This window comes from Zingiber officinale, chromosome 8A (genome assembly GCF_018446385.1).
Source record: "Zingiber officinale cultivar Zhangliang chromosome 8A, Zo_v1.1, whole genome shotgun sequence".
NCBI lineage: Eukaryota > Viridiplantae > Streptophyta > Magnoliopsida > Zingiberales > Zingiberaceae > Zingiber > Zingiber officinale.
The window spans coordinates 26,070,910-26,085,456 of record NC_056000.1 but is presented as its reverse complement, the minus strand read 5'-3'; the positions used below and the strand labels follow the sequence as shown (position 1 = coordinate 26,085,456).

At 40.4% G+C, this 14,547-nt stretch overlaps 3 protein-coding genes across 4 annotated transcripts; 1 reads left to right on the top strand and 2 right to left on the bottom strand.

Moving 5' to 3' along the window:
* The first annotated feature begins 32 nt into the window (after positions 1 to 32).
* On the top strand, positions 33 to 6,252 carry LOC122008106 (AT-hook motif nuclear-localized protein 10-like). 2 transcript variants are annotated; one of them, XM_042563708.1, is made up of 6 exons: positions 33 to 210; positions 774 to 1,389; positions 2,581 to 2,633; positions 4,412 to 4,543; positions 4,886 to 5,047; positions 5,699 to 6,252. In XM_042563708.1, exons 2-6 carry the CDS (start codon positions 939 to 941, stop codon positions 5,933 to 5,935), a joined length of 1,035 nt encoding a protein of 344 aa, XP_042419642.1. In that variant the 5' UTR covers positions 33 to 210; positions 774 to 938; the 3' UTR covers positions 5,936 to 6,252. The 2 variants fall into 2 exon arrangements, with proteins under 2 accessions (XP_042419642.1, XP_042419643.1); XM_042563709.1 differs by lacking the exon at positions 33 to 210 and adding an exon at positions 496 to 717 and having other exon boundaries at positions 788 to 1,389.
* A 185-nt stretch (positions 6,253 to 6,437) lies between these two features.
* Positions 6,438 to 7,353, bottom strand: LOC122008108. Its single transcript, XM_042563710.1, has 2 exons — positions 6,946 to 7,353; positions 6,438 to 6,788 (listed from the first exon to the last, which is right to left on the bottom strand). The coding sequence occupies exons 1-2, from the start codon at positions 7,344 to 7,346 to the stop codon at positions 6,494 to 6,496; spliced, it is 696 nt and encodes a 231-aa protein (XP_042419644.1). The 5' UTR covers positions 7,347 to 7,353; the 3' UTR covers positions 6,438 to 6,493.
* Positions 7,354 to 7,717: 364 nt separating this feature from the next.
* Positions 7,718 to 9,707, bottom strand: LOC122008105 (pentatricopeptide repeat-containing protein At2g03880, mitochondrial-like). The gene has a single exon (XM_042563707.1). The coding sequence runs from the start codon at positions 9,701 to 9,703 to the stop codon at positions 7,817 to 7,819; it is 1,887 nt and encodes a 628-aa protein (XP_042419641.1). The 5' UTR covers positions 9,704 to 9,707; the 3' UTR covers positions 7,718 to 7,816.
* Positions 9,708 to 14,547: the final 4,840 nt, after the last annotated feature.

Genomic DNA, 14,547 nt, shown 5'->3' with positions numbered 1-14,547 from the left:
AGATGGTAGCTGTTATTGTAAATTTATTATTAAAAAATGGTATAAATTTTCTACTTTCCGTTTTCCAGTGAGCTTCCTTTTTGGAAATTGTTAAAAGAAATGATTATGAGAAAGGAGTGGGAGAAATATTAGGGAAGGATTTTCTCCCTTTTGCAAGTTTGGCGTGAGTGAGCTGTCCTGGCGAGGCTTTGGAGCACGTCCACGAATTAGGTTTTTTTTTTTAAATTTACTTCTGTTTATTTCTTTTTTTTTTCTCTGCGGAGTAGCAGTTTTTTCATCCTAGTTTCGCTATTTTTCGGTATTTTCTCGGCATTTTCCGCTCGAAATTCGTAATTTTTTTTTTGTTTTTGCGGGAAAGCAAGGTGAAAAAAAGGAACTTTGGGGATTAACTTCGTTTGTGTGGTTGAGGAATTTCTGCGGTTTAGATAAACTTTAGATTTGTTTTTCTTCTTCTTTTTTTCTTTTTTCTTTTTCTTTTTACTGTTTTGCATTAGGTCTAGGCTTAGAGGCTTAGTTTAGCTTTGTTAGTCCATTTTCCACTTTTTTTTTTGCACTGTCTTGTGGCTTGATCATTCTGTTGCTGCCAGCTACGCCGCTTTTATGGTTCTTGTTTGTTATCGAAGTGAAGATTGGACTTCGTCGATGATTAGGGTTTTGAGGGTGCTCGAGTTACTACTTGCATCTGTGACTTTGAGCTTGTCCGAGTTGTTTCTTGTGGTAAAAATTCAAACTTTCTACTGATCTGTCTCCTTTTTTGCTCCATGTTCTCTCAGTAGCGAACTTTCAGGAGCACGCGGAAACGTCTTCAGAATTAGATCATTGACTACGCGCGCGAGTCTGGGCGTGATCTTACGTAGTTCTGTGCTTCCTCGGGAGTCTTTGGGTTTGTAGGATTTAGTTTGGCCTGCTAATATACTTCGAGCTTCATCATTTTTCCCATGGAAGTGAGATCAGAGCCAGGAATTGTGCCGTTCAGTTCCGGCGTCCAGAAAAGCCCAGTGCAAACCCAGTCGCCGATGCAGAGTATGCGATTGGTTTATTCGCAGGATGGAACGGCGTTATACAAGCCGATTACCACTACCACGAACACTTCTCCCGCTCCTGCTTCTTCTCCTGTTCCTGCTCCTCCTTTTGTTCCTGCTGCCTCTGCTTACGAAGGAGGAGGCGGAGGGGGAGGGGGCAGTGGGAGTATTGAACTTCCCTCTTTAGGTTTGCCTGCACAAGGCTTGAATATCAACACCGGGGATTCACTGAAGCGGAAACGAGGGCGACCGAGAAAGTACGCCCCTGATGGCACAATGGCTCTTGCTTTAACCCCTTCACCAACTGGAGCAACGGTGAAGCGCCGGCCTTATAACTCCAAGAAGAAGCAGCAGCTGGCTGCTTTAGGTAATCTTCTGTGTACATTGTTTATATCTTCTATCCATGGTTATGATCAAATGTTTCATTCACTATGGTTCCAATGCTGCACAATAGGAACTGATTTGAGCGGTAGTTCTAATGCTGAATGAGCTTCATGAAAAAAAGAATCATTTTTCTAAACCAAAACAGAATCTCAAATGGGAAAAAAAAACTTGAAAAAAAATATGAAACAAGCAAAAACAATTATTTTTTATTTTAATTGCTCCTTTTTCGTGGAACATTCTGCCAAATTTTCATAATATATATATTTTTTGTGTTTACATAGATGGAAATAGCCAAATAGGAGGAAGAGTAGGAAATAAATGAACTTTCTTATTTCTCTTGTTTGCTTGGAAGGGAGAGGAGAGGGGAAGGTTTTTAACTTCGTTTACTTCCTCTGCTTTTCCACCCAAATTTGACAAAAATGGAGGCAAAAGTTTGTCTCTAACAATGTCATAAGAATTCTTTTCAGTTTGTGCAAGTAAACAAGATAGGTCAAATTGAGAGGAAGATAAATTTTACTACTTGCCTTCTCTCCGACTCCTACTTCCTCTTTAAGCACACAATAAAAAAGAGATTGGAGACTAAAAGGTATTCCACAACAACACAAAACCTAGATATTGGTATATTTTTTTGGTGCCTAACTGATTGGAGAATATTTTCTAAATATGGTTGGGATGGAACAGTCTCCTCAAAGGAATAAACAAGGCCGACTTGATTTGGTGGTGACCCATGATTTTGGTAGATTTGATAGTCTTATTGACATCCATCAAAATACCATTAGACACTTGTATATTTTTTAAGTGTTTGCTTTGTTGATATAAGGCAATATTTGCTTTTAATATCTAAAAGTTTATAGTAAATAATTTCGAAGTTAGATTGTGCATCAGTTATAGAAGTTTTATCACCTTAATTCCTGTGGTCATTAATTTATTGTTTTAATTTGGAGCACTTCTTAAAAATGCAAACACTTGACAAACTGTAACTTGTTGAGTGCCCTTCTTTGTAAGGGTTCAATTTATTTAGTCTTTTAAATAGTTTTCTTCTTTGTATGTCTGTGATCATTTAAATGTGTGCACCTTAAATTTCTTAAAGATTTTTAATTTTTTATTAGCCACATATCCACTTCTACTTTTATGTAACTAAAAAATAATGAAGGTTATTTTATTTCACTTGTAGGATCAGCTGGGATTGGTTTTACACCTCATGTTATTACTGTGAAGGCAGGAGAGGTACCTCGATTACATAATGTCTAGGATGAGTAATTTCTTCCCGTATTTATAATGTTTGATGGCCATCTGCTCTCTTTAATATTTTTCTTCGGTATTTTCCATATCAATGATTATCATTCATAAAAAAGGTGGATTATGTGCCCATCATAAGGTGAATTGCTTCAAAAATTCCACTTTCTTTTAATGATTTATTGTTTGCTTGCAACATCTCTGATAATAATAGGTTCAAACGCCTCCAGTCTAGTTTCTTGTTTATCTCAACAGTAGATGCTGATAGATGAATATAACTATAAAACTGCTATTAGTTAGTAGGTTTATCTGCTTGTCTCCAGATGCAACTTTTATGGTTCAATGTTAACGTACTTGCAAAAATATAATTTGTCTTAAACTTCTCGAGATTGTCTATTATTCATTCTTTTTAATTTCTACTTGTGCTTTCCATTAGAATAGTCGATAAGCTTATTCTGTGAAGACTTTAATATCAGATTCACTGTGTATTCATATGAACACCATGCCCAAAGTTTCTTTGATAATATTTTGTGTGCTTCGAAGATACACATGCATTTTGATGCTGTATAATATTTCGCTGGTATGCATTATTGATTGTTAATAAGATGTTATTTTCTAATTGGGCATTAAAATTTCAGTTGACAAGTATCCTAGTGCCACAAACCAAGGATTATAGTCTCTTTGACTAGACCTGAGTTTGCATACATGGGCACACGACACATGGACTTGTTAGGAGGTTGTGCGGGTTGCATGGTTAAGGGATTCCAGTAGTTATGATGGGTGGTTATGCGACTTTCAAACCCGACCACATTGGTCCCCTATTCTCTTTAATTCTATAAAAAGGCTGCTTATCCTCTGTGATAAGTGTGTGTATAATCTATTTGCAAGCAATACAAGTTTTATATTGCATTGTGTGTTTGGTCGGGTGGGCGGCTATGACTGAAATTCAGGACTGCATTGATGGATTAAACAAGTATACTAAACAATCTAGCATGATAGGTGGTATTAGAGCCATGACCCATGAGTGACCAAGCGTATGTAGGTGGTGATCCTGCTCTTCCCAGCCGAAGTTGGAAGGTGGCATTCACTAACTTGGGAGATCGATTATCTTGCATGGAGATGATCCTTGTCATGGTTCAAGTTAATGGATGCTCTGACGGAGACATCAAATCATGCTTACGAAGCGTTGTGTGAGATCCAAGGAACCTTCATTAAGGAGTTGCAGGAGCAGATTTAGGGGTTGCAGTAGTCCCACATTGCTGACTATGTCAAAGGGATGACAGGCCCGAGATTAAATGTTACTTAGTCTAAAGAGTACAAAATCTTGTGAGTGGCTAAGGACTTCGAAACTTGGTTGTAGTGTAACTATTTTTCTGGGAATGGTTGTGCATGATCCAATGCATGTAAGGGCCATGCCCATGAATTGACCGAAGTTTACCTAGCTTGTGGTGGCATTGACAATTGGACAAATTCAACGGAGAGCCATCTACACATGGGCTTAGTTGTAGTTCTATCCTGGCTTACTGATTGGAGTAGACTTGTGCTTGTAGTGGATCTTTTATCTAGAACAATTTGTATCTGATGTGTTATGATACTCAATATCCACAATCTTGCTAATTGAGGTATCTGTTCAAATCCCTATAGCTGATGTGTTATGAGATTCAATATGTACTCTTGCTGATTGAGGTTTCAGTTTAAATCCCTATAACTAGTTTAAGTTCTTTCTCAAGACATTAGTCTTCTAATATTTATAAGATGTTTGCTTTCAGGATGTATCGTCAAAAATAATGTCCTTTTCTCAGCATGGTCCTCGTGCTGTTTGCATTCTTTCAGCAAATGGTGCGATATCTAATGTAACATTACGTCAAGCGGCAACTTCAGGTGGAACTGTAACTTATGAGGTCGGTGATTAAACTGCCAAATGATGGTTTTCACATTTTACTTTATTTTTTCTCATTTCCTGCTTGAAAGTGCATGAAGTTTTTTTTCCAACTGGCTACTAATCCGAATCATCTATAATATAATGACATAAAACATCCTAAATTAACTATGCTAGTTATGCTAGAATAGTCATGCAAGTCTATGAGTATCCATAGTAAGTTATGCTTTGCAGGATCATGGTCAAACGTTCAAAAAAATGGAGTTCTATTTATTTATTTATTTATTCTTTTACACATTAACAAACATGTTCTTTACTGCTGTTGTTGCTCTGCAATAATTTTAGATCTATATCTTCCATGCAGGGACGATTTGAGATATTGTCACTGTCAGGCTCATTTCTACTTACAGAGAATGGAGGACAACGAAGTCGTACAGGTGGATTGAGTGTTTCACTTTCTGGTCCTGATGGCCGTGTGTTGGGTGGCGGAGTGGCTGGAATGTTGACTGCAGCTTCTCCGGTTCAGGTCATCTACTTTCTGTTCACTAGGTCCTTTGCTAGACTATTATCATGGCATGCATGCAGGAGCCCATAATCTTCTCCATGGTTCATGTTATCAAAAAAGAATTTTATGTGCAAGAGATTTCTTTTGTTTTTTGTGTCTTCAAATCCTGATTCAACACAAACCTCATACTCATCCATGTCAATTTATAGTAAAATGCACGTGGTTCCTCGTGATAATAATTGATAACTTTGCGCGCTCCTAGTCTCTTACTGAGTTCATCTACATGATTTGCTTAATTCGTACATGTTTCTGTAGTTTGTAATGTACAACTCCATGCTTCTTTCTTCCCATCTACGTGCATCTTCAACAGATAGCCTATTTAACTCTGTTCATACATCCTTTCAAGGATCAACATTCAAATGTTCTTCTGTCTAATTTCCTAAACTAGAAATTCTTTTTTATCCCAATTTGTGTTGAACTGGAGGAAGCAGAGTTGTGAATAATGCATTATAAATAAACTTTTAAACTATATTACTACTCTAGGACGTCATGAATTTCAACTTAGTTCTGTGTTCTTTTCTTAAACTAGCTTGTTTCTCTCCTGATTCTACCATTGACAAATTTTGCCGTTAATAAATTCAAACACAACTCAAACTGTGTGTTTCACTGCAGGTTGTCGTGGGGAGCTTCATTGCTGACGGGAAGAAAGAACAGAAGCAGAGTGTTCCTGGAGAACCGATGTCTGCTCCTGAGAAACTTGCACCAGTAGGGGGGATGATGGCCCACAGCCCACCATCACGCGGCACCCTGAGCGAATCCTCAGGCGGACCTGGGAGCCCATTCAATCACAGTACTGGGACATGCAACAATGGCAACCAGCAGGGGTTGCCTAACATCCCATGGAAATGAGTTGCTGATTATGCCCCCCTTTAGGCCTAGTCTTTAGTGACTCGAAACGAATTACTGCTGTTTCATCTGGTTGGTTCTTCTGCTCCTCCCATTGTTGTGCTAGTTGATCGAAGTTTGTTTTTTTTAGTAAACTATTAGGGATTCGGTTGTAGTTTGTGTTAGATTTCTTTAGGTCATGTTTCACTGCTAATCTAATGTACTGTTTGTTCTACTAATGCCTGAGAAGCAGCCAAACTTCTGTATAAAAGGTATTGCTACTGCATATGTATTAACACTCGACTCGATCTAAACGTGTGCCTTTGTTAGCTTAGTCTTCAGTAAGATTTGTAGTTAAAATCTTGTATAAATGTGACTGCTGGTGCATGCGTTCATTATCTTCTTTGGCTGTTAATCCGTTTTGGTTCTTCTGCATTGCACTTCCATTCTCTATGAACTGTGAGAAAGGGATAACTGGAAAAAAGATATGATCATGATCCTTCAAAAATCTCATCCTAAAAATAACAAAATAAAAAAGGGGGAAAAAATACACTTCCAACTCGTTATTTCATTGCGGTATGATCAAGAGCTTACAACGTTGTCAGTTGGGAAAAGATCCTTGAGAGGTACCAAGTTGAATAAGTTGACAGCGGTCTTGACGGAGTTGTCTGCGCAGCTGATGGCAGAAGCACTGCCGCCGCCGTGCTTGTCGTCGTCGATCTCATCGCCACCGTATTGGCTGATGGTGATCCTCGTGATGTGATCGATGGTTCCGTCGCGGAACACGAGGATGCCTTCGTCCTCCATGTCGCAGTCCTTCATGGGGCGGTAGCATTTCTCGAACACACGGTCCTGCGTTCTCGTCAGCGACATGGTCCTGGAACAGAACGACGACAAATCACTTGACAAATTCAACGTTGAGAAGAGATGAGTGGTTGAGCAACTCGATCAAATTCGTTGATTTGATTGCTTTTCAATAAAAAAGTCGCGATCTTGATAGCGGAGGAACCGTTCTCTCTCATCTCAGGTCTCACCTGACGTGGAAGAGGTTGGGGACGAGGGTGGGGCCGAGGTAGAACTCGAGGGCCAAAAAGAAGGCCTTGTAGGTCGTCAGGTGCAGGCCGTCGATGCGGGGATAGGGCAGACGCGGCCGGGGACCCACCCCGGTCCCGGCGCCGCGCCTCCTCCCCTTCCCCCTCCCGCCGCGCGCCGCCGCCTCCAACCGAGACGCATACTCCCGCCAGGTGACCGCCGACGGCTGCTGTAGCTGTTCTTCCGGCAGCGGCGGCGGACAGATGGGGAGGGGGACGAAGCCGGCGGCGGCCATGAGGGGCTCCAACTCGTCGTGGGTCATGATGGGGCGGAACGTGCGGGTGTGCCACAGCGCCAGCTTCTTCGCGACCATCTCCTCTAACTTGACCGGCTTCCCCGCCATGGCCGTCGCCACCGTCTATCTACCGATTCAAAGCGAAGGTTTTGCGAAGGGGGAGAGAGAGAGAGGAAAGGAAGCAGAAAGGGTTTCGTTTGGTTTTGGAAGGTGGGTCAAGAAGGAAAGAAAGGAAAAGCGGAGAGACAGCGAGCGAGCGAGCGAACGAGAGGGTGGACGAAAACAATTTCTACTTTTGCAGGGGCTAAATCCATTTTTTTTAACGTAAAATTTTAATCTTGGACACCAAAAATTAAGGCAGACATTTACATAGAGATTGAGGCCGATCGATCCGTTATTTTCATAAGATATCTAAAATGGTCAACAGGAAGATCCCGATTCGATCCATCGTTTCGTAATTTCTCAGCGCGCATGTGCCCTGCGTTAAACGTGTCAGGATTTATTTATCGCACCTCGATCAGTGGTCACAGTAGCTATTACAGAAGAGCTCTTTTGCTGCTCTATCGATGGAAATGCCATCACCAATAATCTCCACATGAACAAACTCCATCCTTGAAGTGGTGAAACCGAACATGATCCCTGATTATGATGGTCACCCTCTCCGACTTGGCAACGAGCTTTGCGAAAGCGTGACAATCGCCGCAAATCCTCAAGTTCTTCATTATCCTGATCGGCTTAACTCCGCTCGAGTTCATCACTCCGAATGCAATTGCTAACTTCTCGCTGTGATACCGAAGCGATTCTTCCTTCTGCTCTTCTCCTACATCATGCAGCACAAAATCTGTGTCCGGAATGTATCCCAAAGTGGTTGTTCTTCTAAGCAGTTTGCTTAGCTCCTTTGCAATGCCGTCTGCTTGTGGGTGCGACATGTCTCCCGCAACAAACACATGGATTATCTTGCCTAATTCAATCCAGCTGCGGCCTGGTTCTTTCTTCACTCGACGGTCTCTCATGGACATTCGCACTTGCTCCGCTTCAGTCCATTGGTGAGAGTCCGCGTAGATGTTCGACAGAAGTATGTGCGAGCCTTCGTCCTCAGGTTCCAATCTCAGAACCTGGTTAGCTGCATATGCTGCTAAATTTGCATTCTTGTGCACTCTGCAAGCTCCGAGGAGTGTTCTCCAGATGACTATATCGGGTTCGAAATTCATATCCGCAATGAACTTCACAGCCTCATCCAGCTTCCCAGCTCTTCCTAGTAGATCGACCATGCAACCATAATGCTCCCTTCCCGGCTCTATATCCCAAAGCTGCCTCATTGATCTAAAATAGAGCCAACCATCTTCCAGAAGACCAGCATGGCTACAGGCAAAGAGAACGCCGAGAATGGTGATATGGTTGGGTTTGGGGCCAAAGACCTTCATGGACTCGAAAAGCGTCAAGGCATCACTGCTTCTTCCATGTTGTGCCAAGCCTGAGATCATGGTGCTCCACGAGATCACATCCTTCTCTGGCATTCGACAGAACACCTCGTGTGCTTCCTCTAAATCCCCACACTTGCAGTACATATCTAGTAGCGCATTGCTAAGAATCAAATCACGGTTATACTTGAGTACATGGACGTGGACTTGCCTCCCCATCTCAAGCAGAACCATCCCTGTGCAAGCTCTCAAAACGCTAGTTAGCGTGCTTTGGTCCGCAAAGAACCCAGCTTTCTTCATCTGGGTGAAGAGGTTGATGGCCATGTATCCATCTCCACCCTGCGCGAAGCACCCGATGAGGGAATTCCAAACCACCAAATCGGGAGTGGCCGTCTCGTTAAAAATCCTGTATCCATAGTCCAAGTCACCAAATTTGGAGTAGACGTCGATCAGGGAGCTTCTCACGAAGGCGTCCGACTCCAAGCCATGCTTCAGTATACAACCATGAATCGACCGGAGAGACGCTGAAGTGGGACAAGCTCTGAGAACCGATGAGAAAGTATACATATTAGGCGCAATTCCTTCTCTTTGCATCGAATTCAGAAGCCTTAGAGCCTCTTCATCCAGCTTGAGATTGGTCAGCGCCGAGATCATAGTAGTCCAAGACACCACATTTCTCACAGGCATAGCGTCGAACACCTGCCGCGCCTCGTCAATGAGGCCGAACCGGACGTACATGCCCATCAGGGAGTTGCAGAGGAACAACTCCGGAGCACGGCAGCCTGACGTCAGGTGGAGATGCACGAGCCGACCTTGCTCGACGGCGCGGTGCCGGACGCAGAGTTTGATGAGGTTGGAGTAGGAGATGGAGTCGGCCGAGAGGCCGAGGGCGTCGAGCGAGGCCATGGCGGCGATGGCATCGGAGAACGCGCCGCGCTGGCATAATCCGGCGAAGGTTGTGAGCAAGGGGTGGGGCGGGGAGGGGCTCGAGGGCGGAACCGCGAGGTGCAGAAGTTGAGGCACCCGCCTGGCGAAGGCTCTCATCTATGTGACATTGGCACATTGCGACCTCCGTAGCCAACGTGGGTTATCCCCTAAACGATCTAATGGGCTTTTAAATGGGCCCAAAACTTTCGGTCCAAATTTGATTAGGTTATCCGACGACTCTATAAATATTGGACTTTCTCTAACGTCCGCCTTCAACTTCGTCCTCCTCTCTCGTATGGCGGCGACCTCTCCGTCAATCTGTTTTGCCTTGTTCGTCCGATCTCTTTCATATATCCCCGCAGTGGCGTCGGCGATTCGGTCCTCTCATCGGTTACTCCATCGAAGATCGAGTCCTGCGATCAGGCGAAGCTAATCTCGCGGATCGCTTGGCCGATCCGAGCGGGTGATATCTCTTCTCTGATCTCGCTATTGTGGCTGATCCGATGTTTTTAGTCTCTGCGTCTGTTCGATCTGAGTTTTGTTTCCTCTTGTTGCTTCTTTCCATCCATCTAACATTTTCTTCCTGGTCGATCTGAGTTTTTGTTTATCTTTAAACGCTAGTTCGTTTTTGGCAAATCCATCCGTGCATTAGTCAGGTAACAGCGGGAGAAATCCAATTGCTGTTACAGTTACATGCTCGGGATATCGACGCAGCTCTTCGTTACACGCTTAGTTTTAATACTCTTGGACTCGCGTGTTCCATTGGGGCTCTACATCGAACTGATTTAATTTTCTAATTTTGTTTACCATTTTCCATGTATTATTCTCGGAACATATAGATTTTGTTATGGCATTAAAACAAGATTCTGTGTATCAATTCTATTGTACCATCTAAAAGAAAATATGGATATCAGATTCAGTTTTTAAATAAAATTTGAAAGCTATATTGCGTGAAATACGCTTAAAATCTACTCAAATTTCGTTTTGTTTCACTTTTTTTTTGTTAAAATATGATGAAATACGACTTTAAGAAAATTTTTTGTATACTCTGATTTCATTATAGTTTTAAAAATATTATTCTGTATCAAAGTAGCGCCAAAAATTATATGAAATAGAAGAAATGTTATGATTCGAACGTTTAGATATGGGAAATATAAGTCAATGCAATAGAATAAAAATAAAAATATTATTTGGATGGTTGAATTTTTGTCATCCTTAGGTGTAAGGAAATTAAGATAATCTCCAATCCATAACAGAGCAGAATCATAAAATGAACCTGCTCTCATACTACAATTTAAAAGGACTCCACAGACTTATATACATTCCAAACAAAATAATTCTCTCTATACTTACATTCCAAGGACATAATATAAATTAGATTTTATTTACATACTTTCTAACAAATCTAAGAGATTTTAATTTCTTCCTCATCAAAAATCAAACTTACAAAATGAAATTCCAAATATGTAGAATGTGTCAAAATCTCCAATTTTTCAGAACACCATAGAACTTTTAGAACCACCATCACACCACCAATACATAAAGTAAGAAATCCACCATCTCTCTTAAAAAAATTAGCTTACACATTAAAGAAATCTACCATCTCTCTTAAAAAAATTAGCTTACACATTAAAGCTTCATTAACAAATTCAGTCGGCATCAAAACTCAACAACATTACAAATCAATATCAATTTCTGATCAAAATAAAACATAGTCACAAGGTATGTTTTTCGAATTCCCAATTGCAAAGAAAATCTTTAGAAATCCATCAAATAAAATTTTGCTCAATGAATCAGCTACATATACAACTCTTCAAAAAATGTGCATTGCTCTGCCGTCTTTTAAAACCATAACATGAGATTCCAACAACAATAGTATCTTACAATCAAAACATATCAAATACTAATCCAAATCAAAACAAAATCAATCAAATACATAAACTCCTACACTATCAGAACATTACATTTTTTGATAAGAGGGAAATGCTAGATATGAAAAACTACCTTTACAAATTTTCAACAATCAATACAAAAAATCATTATAAACATAGCATCATATCAATATTCCTGCACAACAAATCATAAACCATCAACATCACAGCTTCATTACAGCCTCTTCTAGGCACATTCTGTAAATAAGCTTCTTCTCCTTGCAAGAGACTCATTGTAACATCCATATTCTAGTCGGCCAACTATCAAAAGAAGAGCTACTTAATTTGACATGAATAAAATCTCTTTGTATCAAAGCATATCAAGAATACTCTAATAAGAACAGGATGCTCCTTGAAACAAAATTTCCACCACAAAAAATGTTCCATCATTTCCCTCTAAAAGGCAATAAACAAAAAAAATATCAATTTATCAAACTATCAATTGATTTAATCACCAAAAGAAAAAGAGTATGAGTAACATCAATTAGCATAAGTATTGGAGTTGTTATGACTTATGAACACTTTAAGAGCATAAATACAATGTCATGTGTACTTATAAGTAACAAAGTGTTTACCTATAAGTGCGAATGATAGTGAATGCAGAGGATATAATTAAATTATCGGTTGTAATATACTTCCAAAAAAAATACAAAGCTAACTCATTTAAAGTGTATTTATGATGCATTTTTAAAGGTAAAATCATCAATAATAACGTCATATTTAATGTTTTCCAAAATATTCTTTTCAATGCATAAAATTACTAATCTATTTAGTTTATCTTGAGTCCGTAAATAAGATTTTATTAATTTTAATTTTAAAAAACTTTTTTTTGATAAATGTCACTGTCATGGATATTGTCAATAAAATTTTATAAGCAATCATCACATTTGGAAACATATCCATTGTTTTAAAAAAATCTAATATTTGAATGAAAGATCATTTTTTATTTGTTTCATAAGATTCACGTGGTAATATTATTTGCAAAACTTGTAGTTCTAAAAATATATATTTTGTATCAATATGTGTCACCATTTCTTAAAGTATTTTCAAGATTAACATAAGAACTCATCAATTCATCATCTAATGAAATTAATTTTCCAACATCATACAAGAATACAAATATAGATTCAAAATATTGCAACTATTCAAATATACTTTTCAATTGCCCAGAAGCAATATTGACTACTAAGATAAAATAATCTATTTGAAAAGATTTTTCTTGTGATTGATTTTCTCTTTCAGTATCAATTTCATCAAAATATCTCTTTCTACAAATTTTATGTTTTATAAAAAATACATGCTCAATTTCCATAGATGCTATTTTTTTTTGGATTAACCATAGCAGAAGCAAAATCATTTTCTTTATATTTTTCAAAAAAGGAAACAAGATCAGACAATTGTTTTACAGCAACATCAAGACGTATATATTTTTGTTGGTGCGGTTAGCACTAACGATTTAACCCAGGTTTTGATGAATGACAAATCAGGTTAAGTTAGTCTGTTGTTGTCTAACACTCTGATCGAGTGTGCAGGAGAAGTCCAGACAGGTCGACGGGCTGACCGGATATCTGGCACGAAGCCCAGCTAGGTCGACCGGCTGACCGGATAGCTGGCGAGAAGTCCAAGCGGGTCGACGGGCTGACCGGACGCTTGGCGAGAAGTCCAGCTAGGTCGACGGGCTGACCGGATAGCTGGCGAGAAGTCCAGACGGGTCGAAGGGCTGACCGGACGTCTGACAGGTAAATGAGGTAAGTCACTGGAGGGGAGTGACTGCGAGGACGCGTTCCCGGGAAGGGAACATTAGGCGTCGATCCGGCTTAGATCCATTTCGGATATCTAAGTCGAGATCGTGACTAGATTCCGGTATCGGAAAGACGGAATCTAAGTCATACTTCTTATACTAAACTCATAAAACTGTGCTAACACTTTATTTTGCAGGATCTACTTGTCTCGGACTAACCTTGTTTTGCAGGAAAGCTGTTCGCTGGAAAAAGGTGGTCCGTGCACCCGGAGGTCCAGGCGCCCTGGAGGCAAAAATTATCCTAATCGCGCGTCGCCACTTGGAGCTCGCTGATTGGACTTGTCACGTTTCACCAGGGCGCCCGGATGGCATCCAGGGCGCCCCGAGCATCATATAAAAGAAGGGTCAGAGGGAAGCTTCAGAACAACAACGAAAAAGAAAAGTCTTCTACTGCTCTGCGCTTCTGCGACGCTAACAAAGTTCCGACAATACGCGCCTTTCTTTTTCTTTCTTGTCGGTATTTGTTTTAATTTTCATTAACATTCATTGTATTGTTTTTGTAATCATTATTTCGAATTGCTAGTGAATTGTCCAACGAAAGTACTCACGGAGTACGGATCTTCGAGTAGGAGTCGTCACAGGCTCCGAACGAAGTAAAAAAACACCGTGTTCAGTTTGTCTCAGTCTTTATTATTCCGCTACACTTAACTCTTATTAACGCTGGTTTTTCGAATCGATATTCACCCCCCTTCTATCGACGTTTCACGATCCAACAAGTGGTATCAGAGCGAGGTTACGCTCTGATTTGGTGTAACCACCAATCAGACAGGGGGTGAAATTTTTTTTTTTTCCTTTTGTGCTTTACGCTTATTTCTAAGTTGATATTATTATTAATTTAGAAATTTTTTTCTCGTTGCAATTAAGTCTAAATTGGTGCAATACTAATTTAGATACAACTATTATTTTTTCCCGCACTACTAATCCAAGACCAAGTCTTGGAATATTTTTTTTCCCTTGTTTACTTGTGTGCAGGATGTCTCAACTAGAAGGCTTTAGCACAGTACGTCTTCCCCTATTCAACGAGGATGACTTCTCGTACTGGAAGAAAAGAATGGAGGTGTACCTAAAGACAAACTACGATCAATGGTTCAGCGTTATAAAGGCGTACCGAACTCCAGTCGACAACTCCAGAAATCCACTAGACCCAGAACAGTGGACTCCAGACATGAGGAAAAAGGTATCAACAGAAAACAATGCAATCAACACGCTACATTGCGGCCTAACACGAG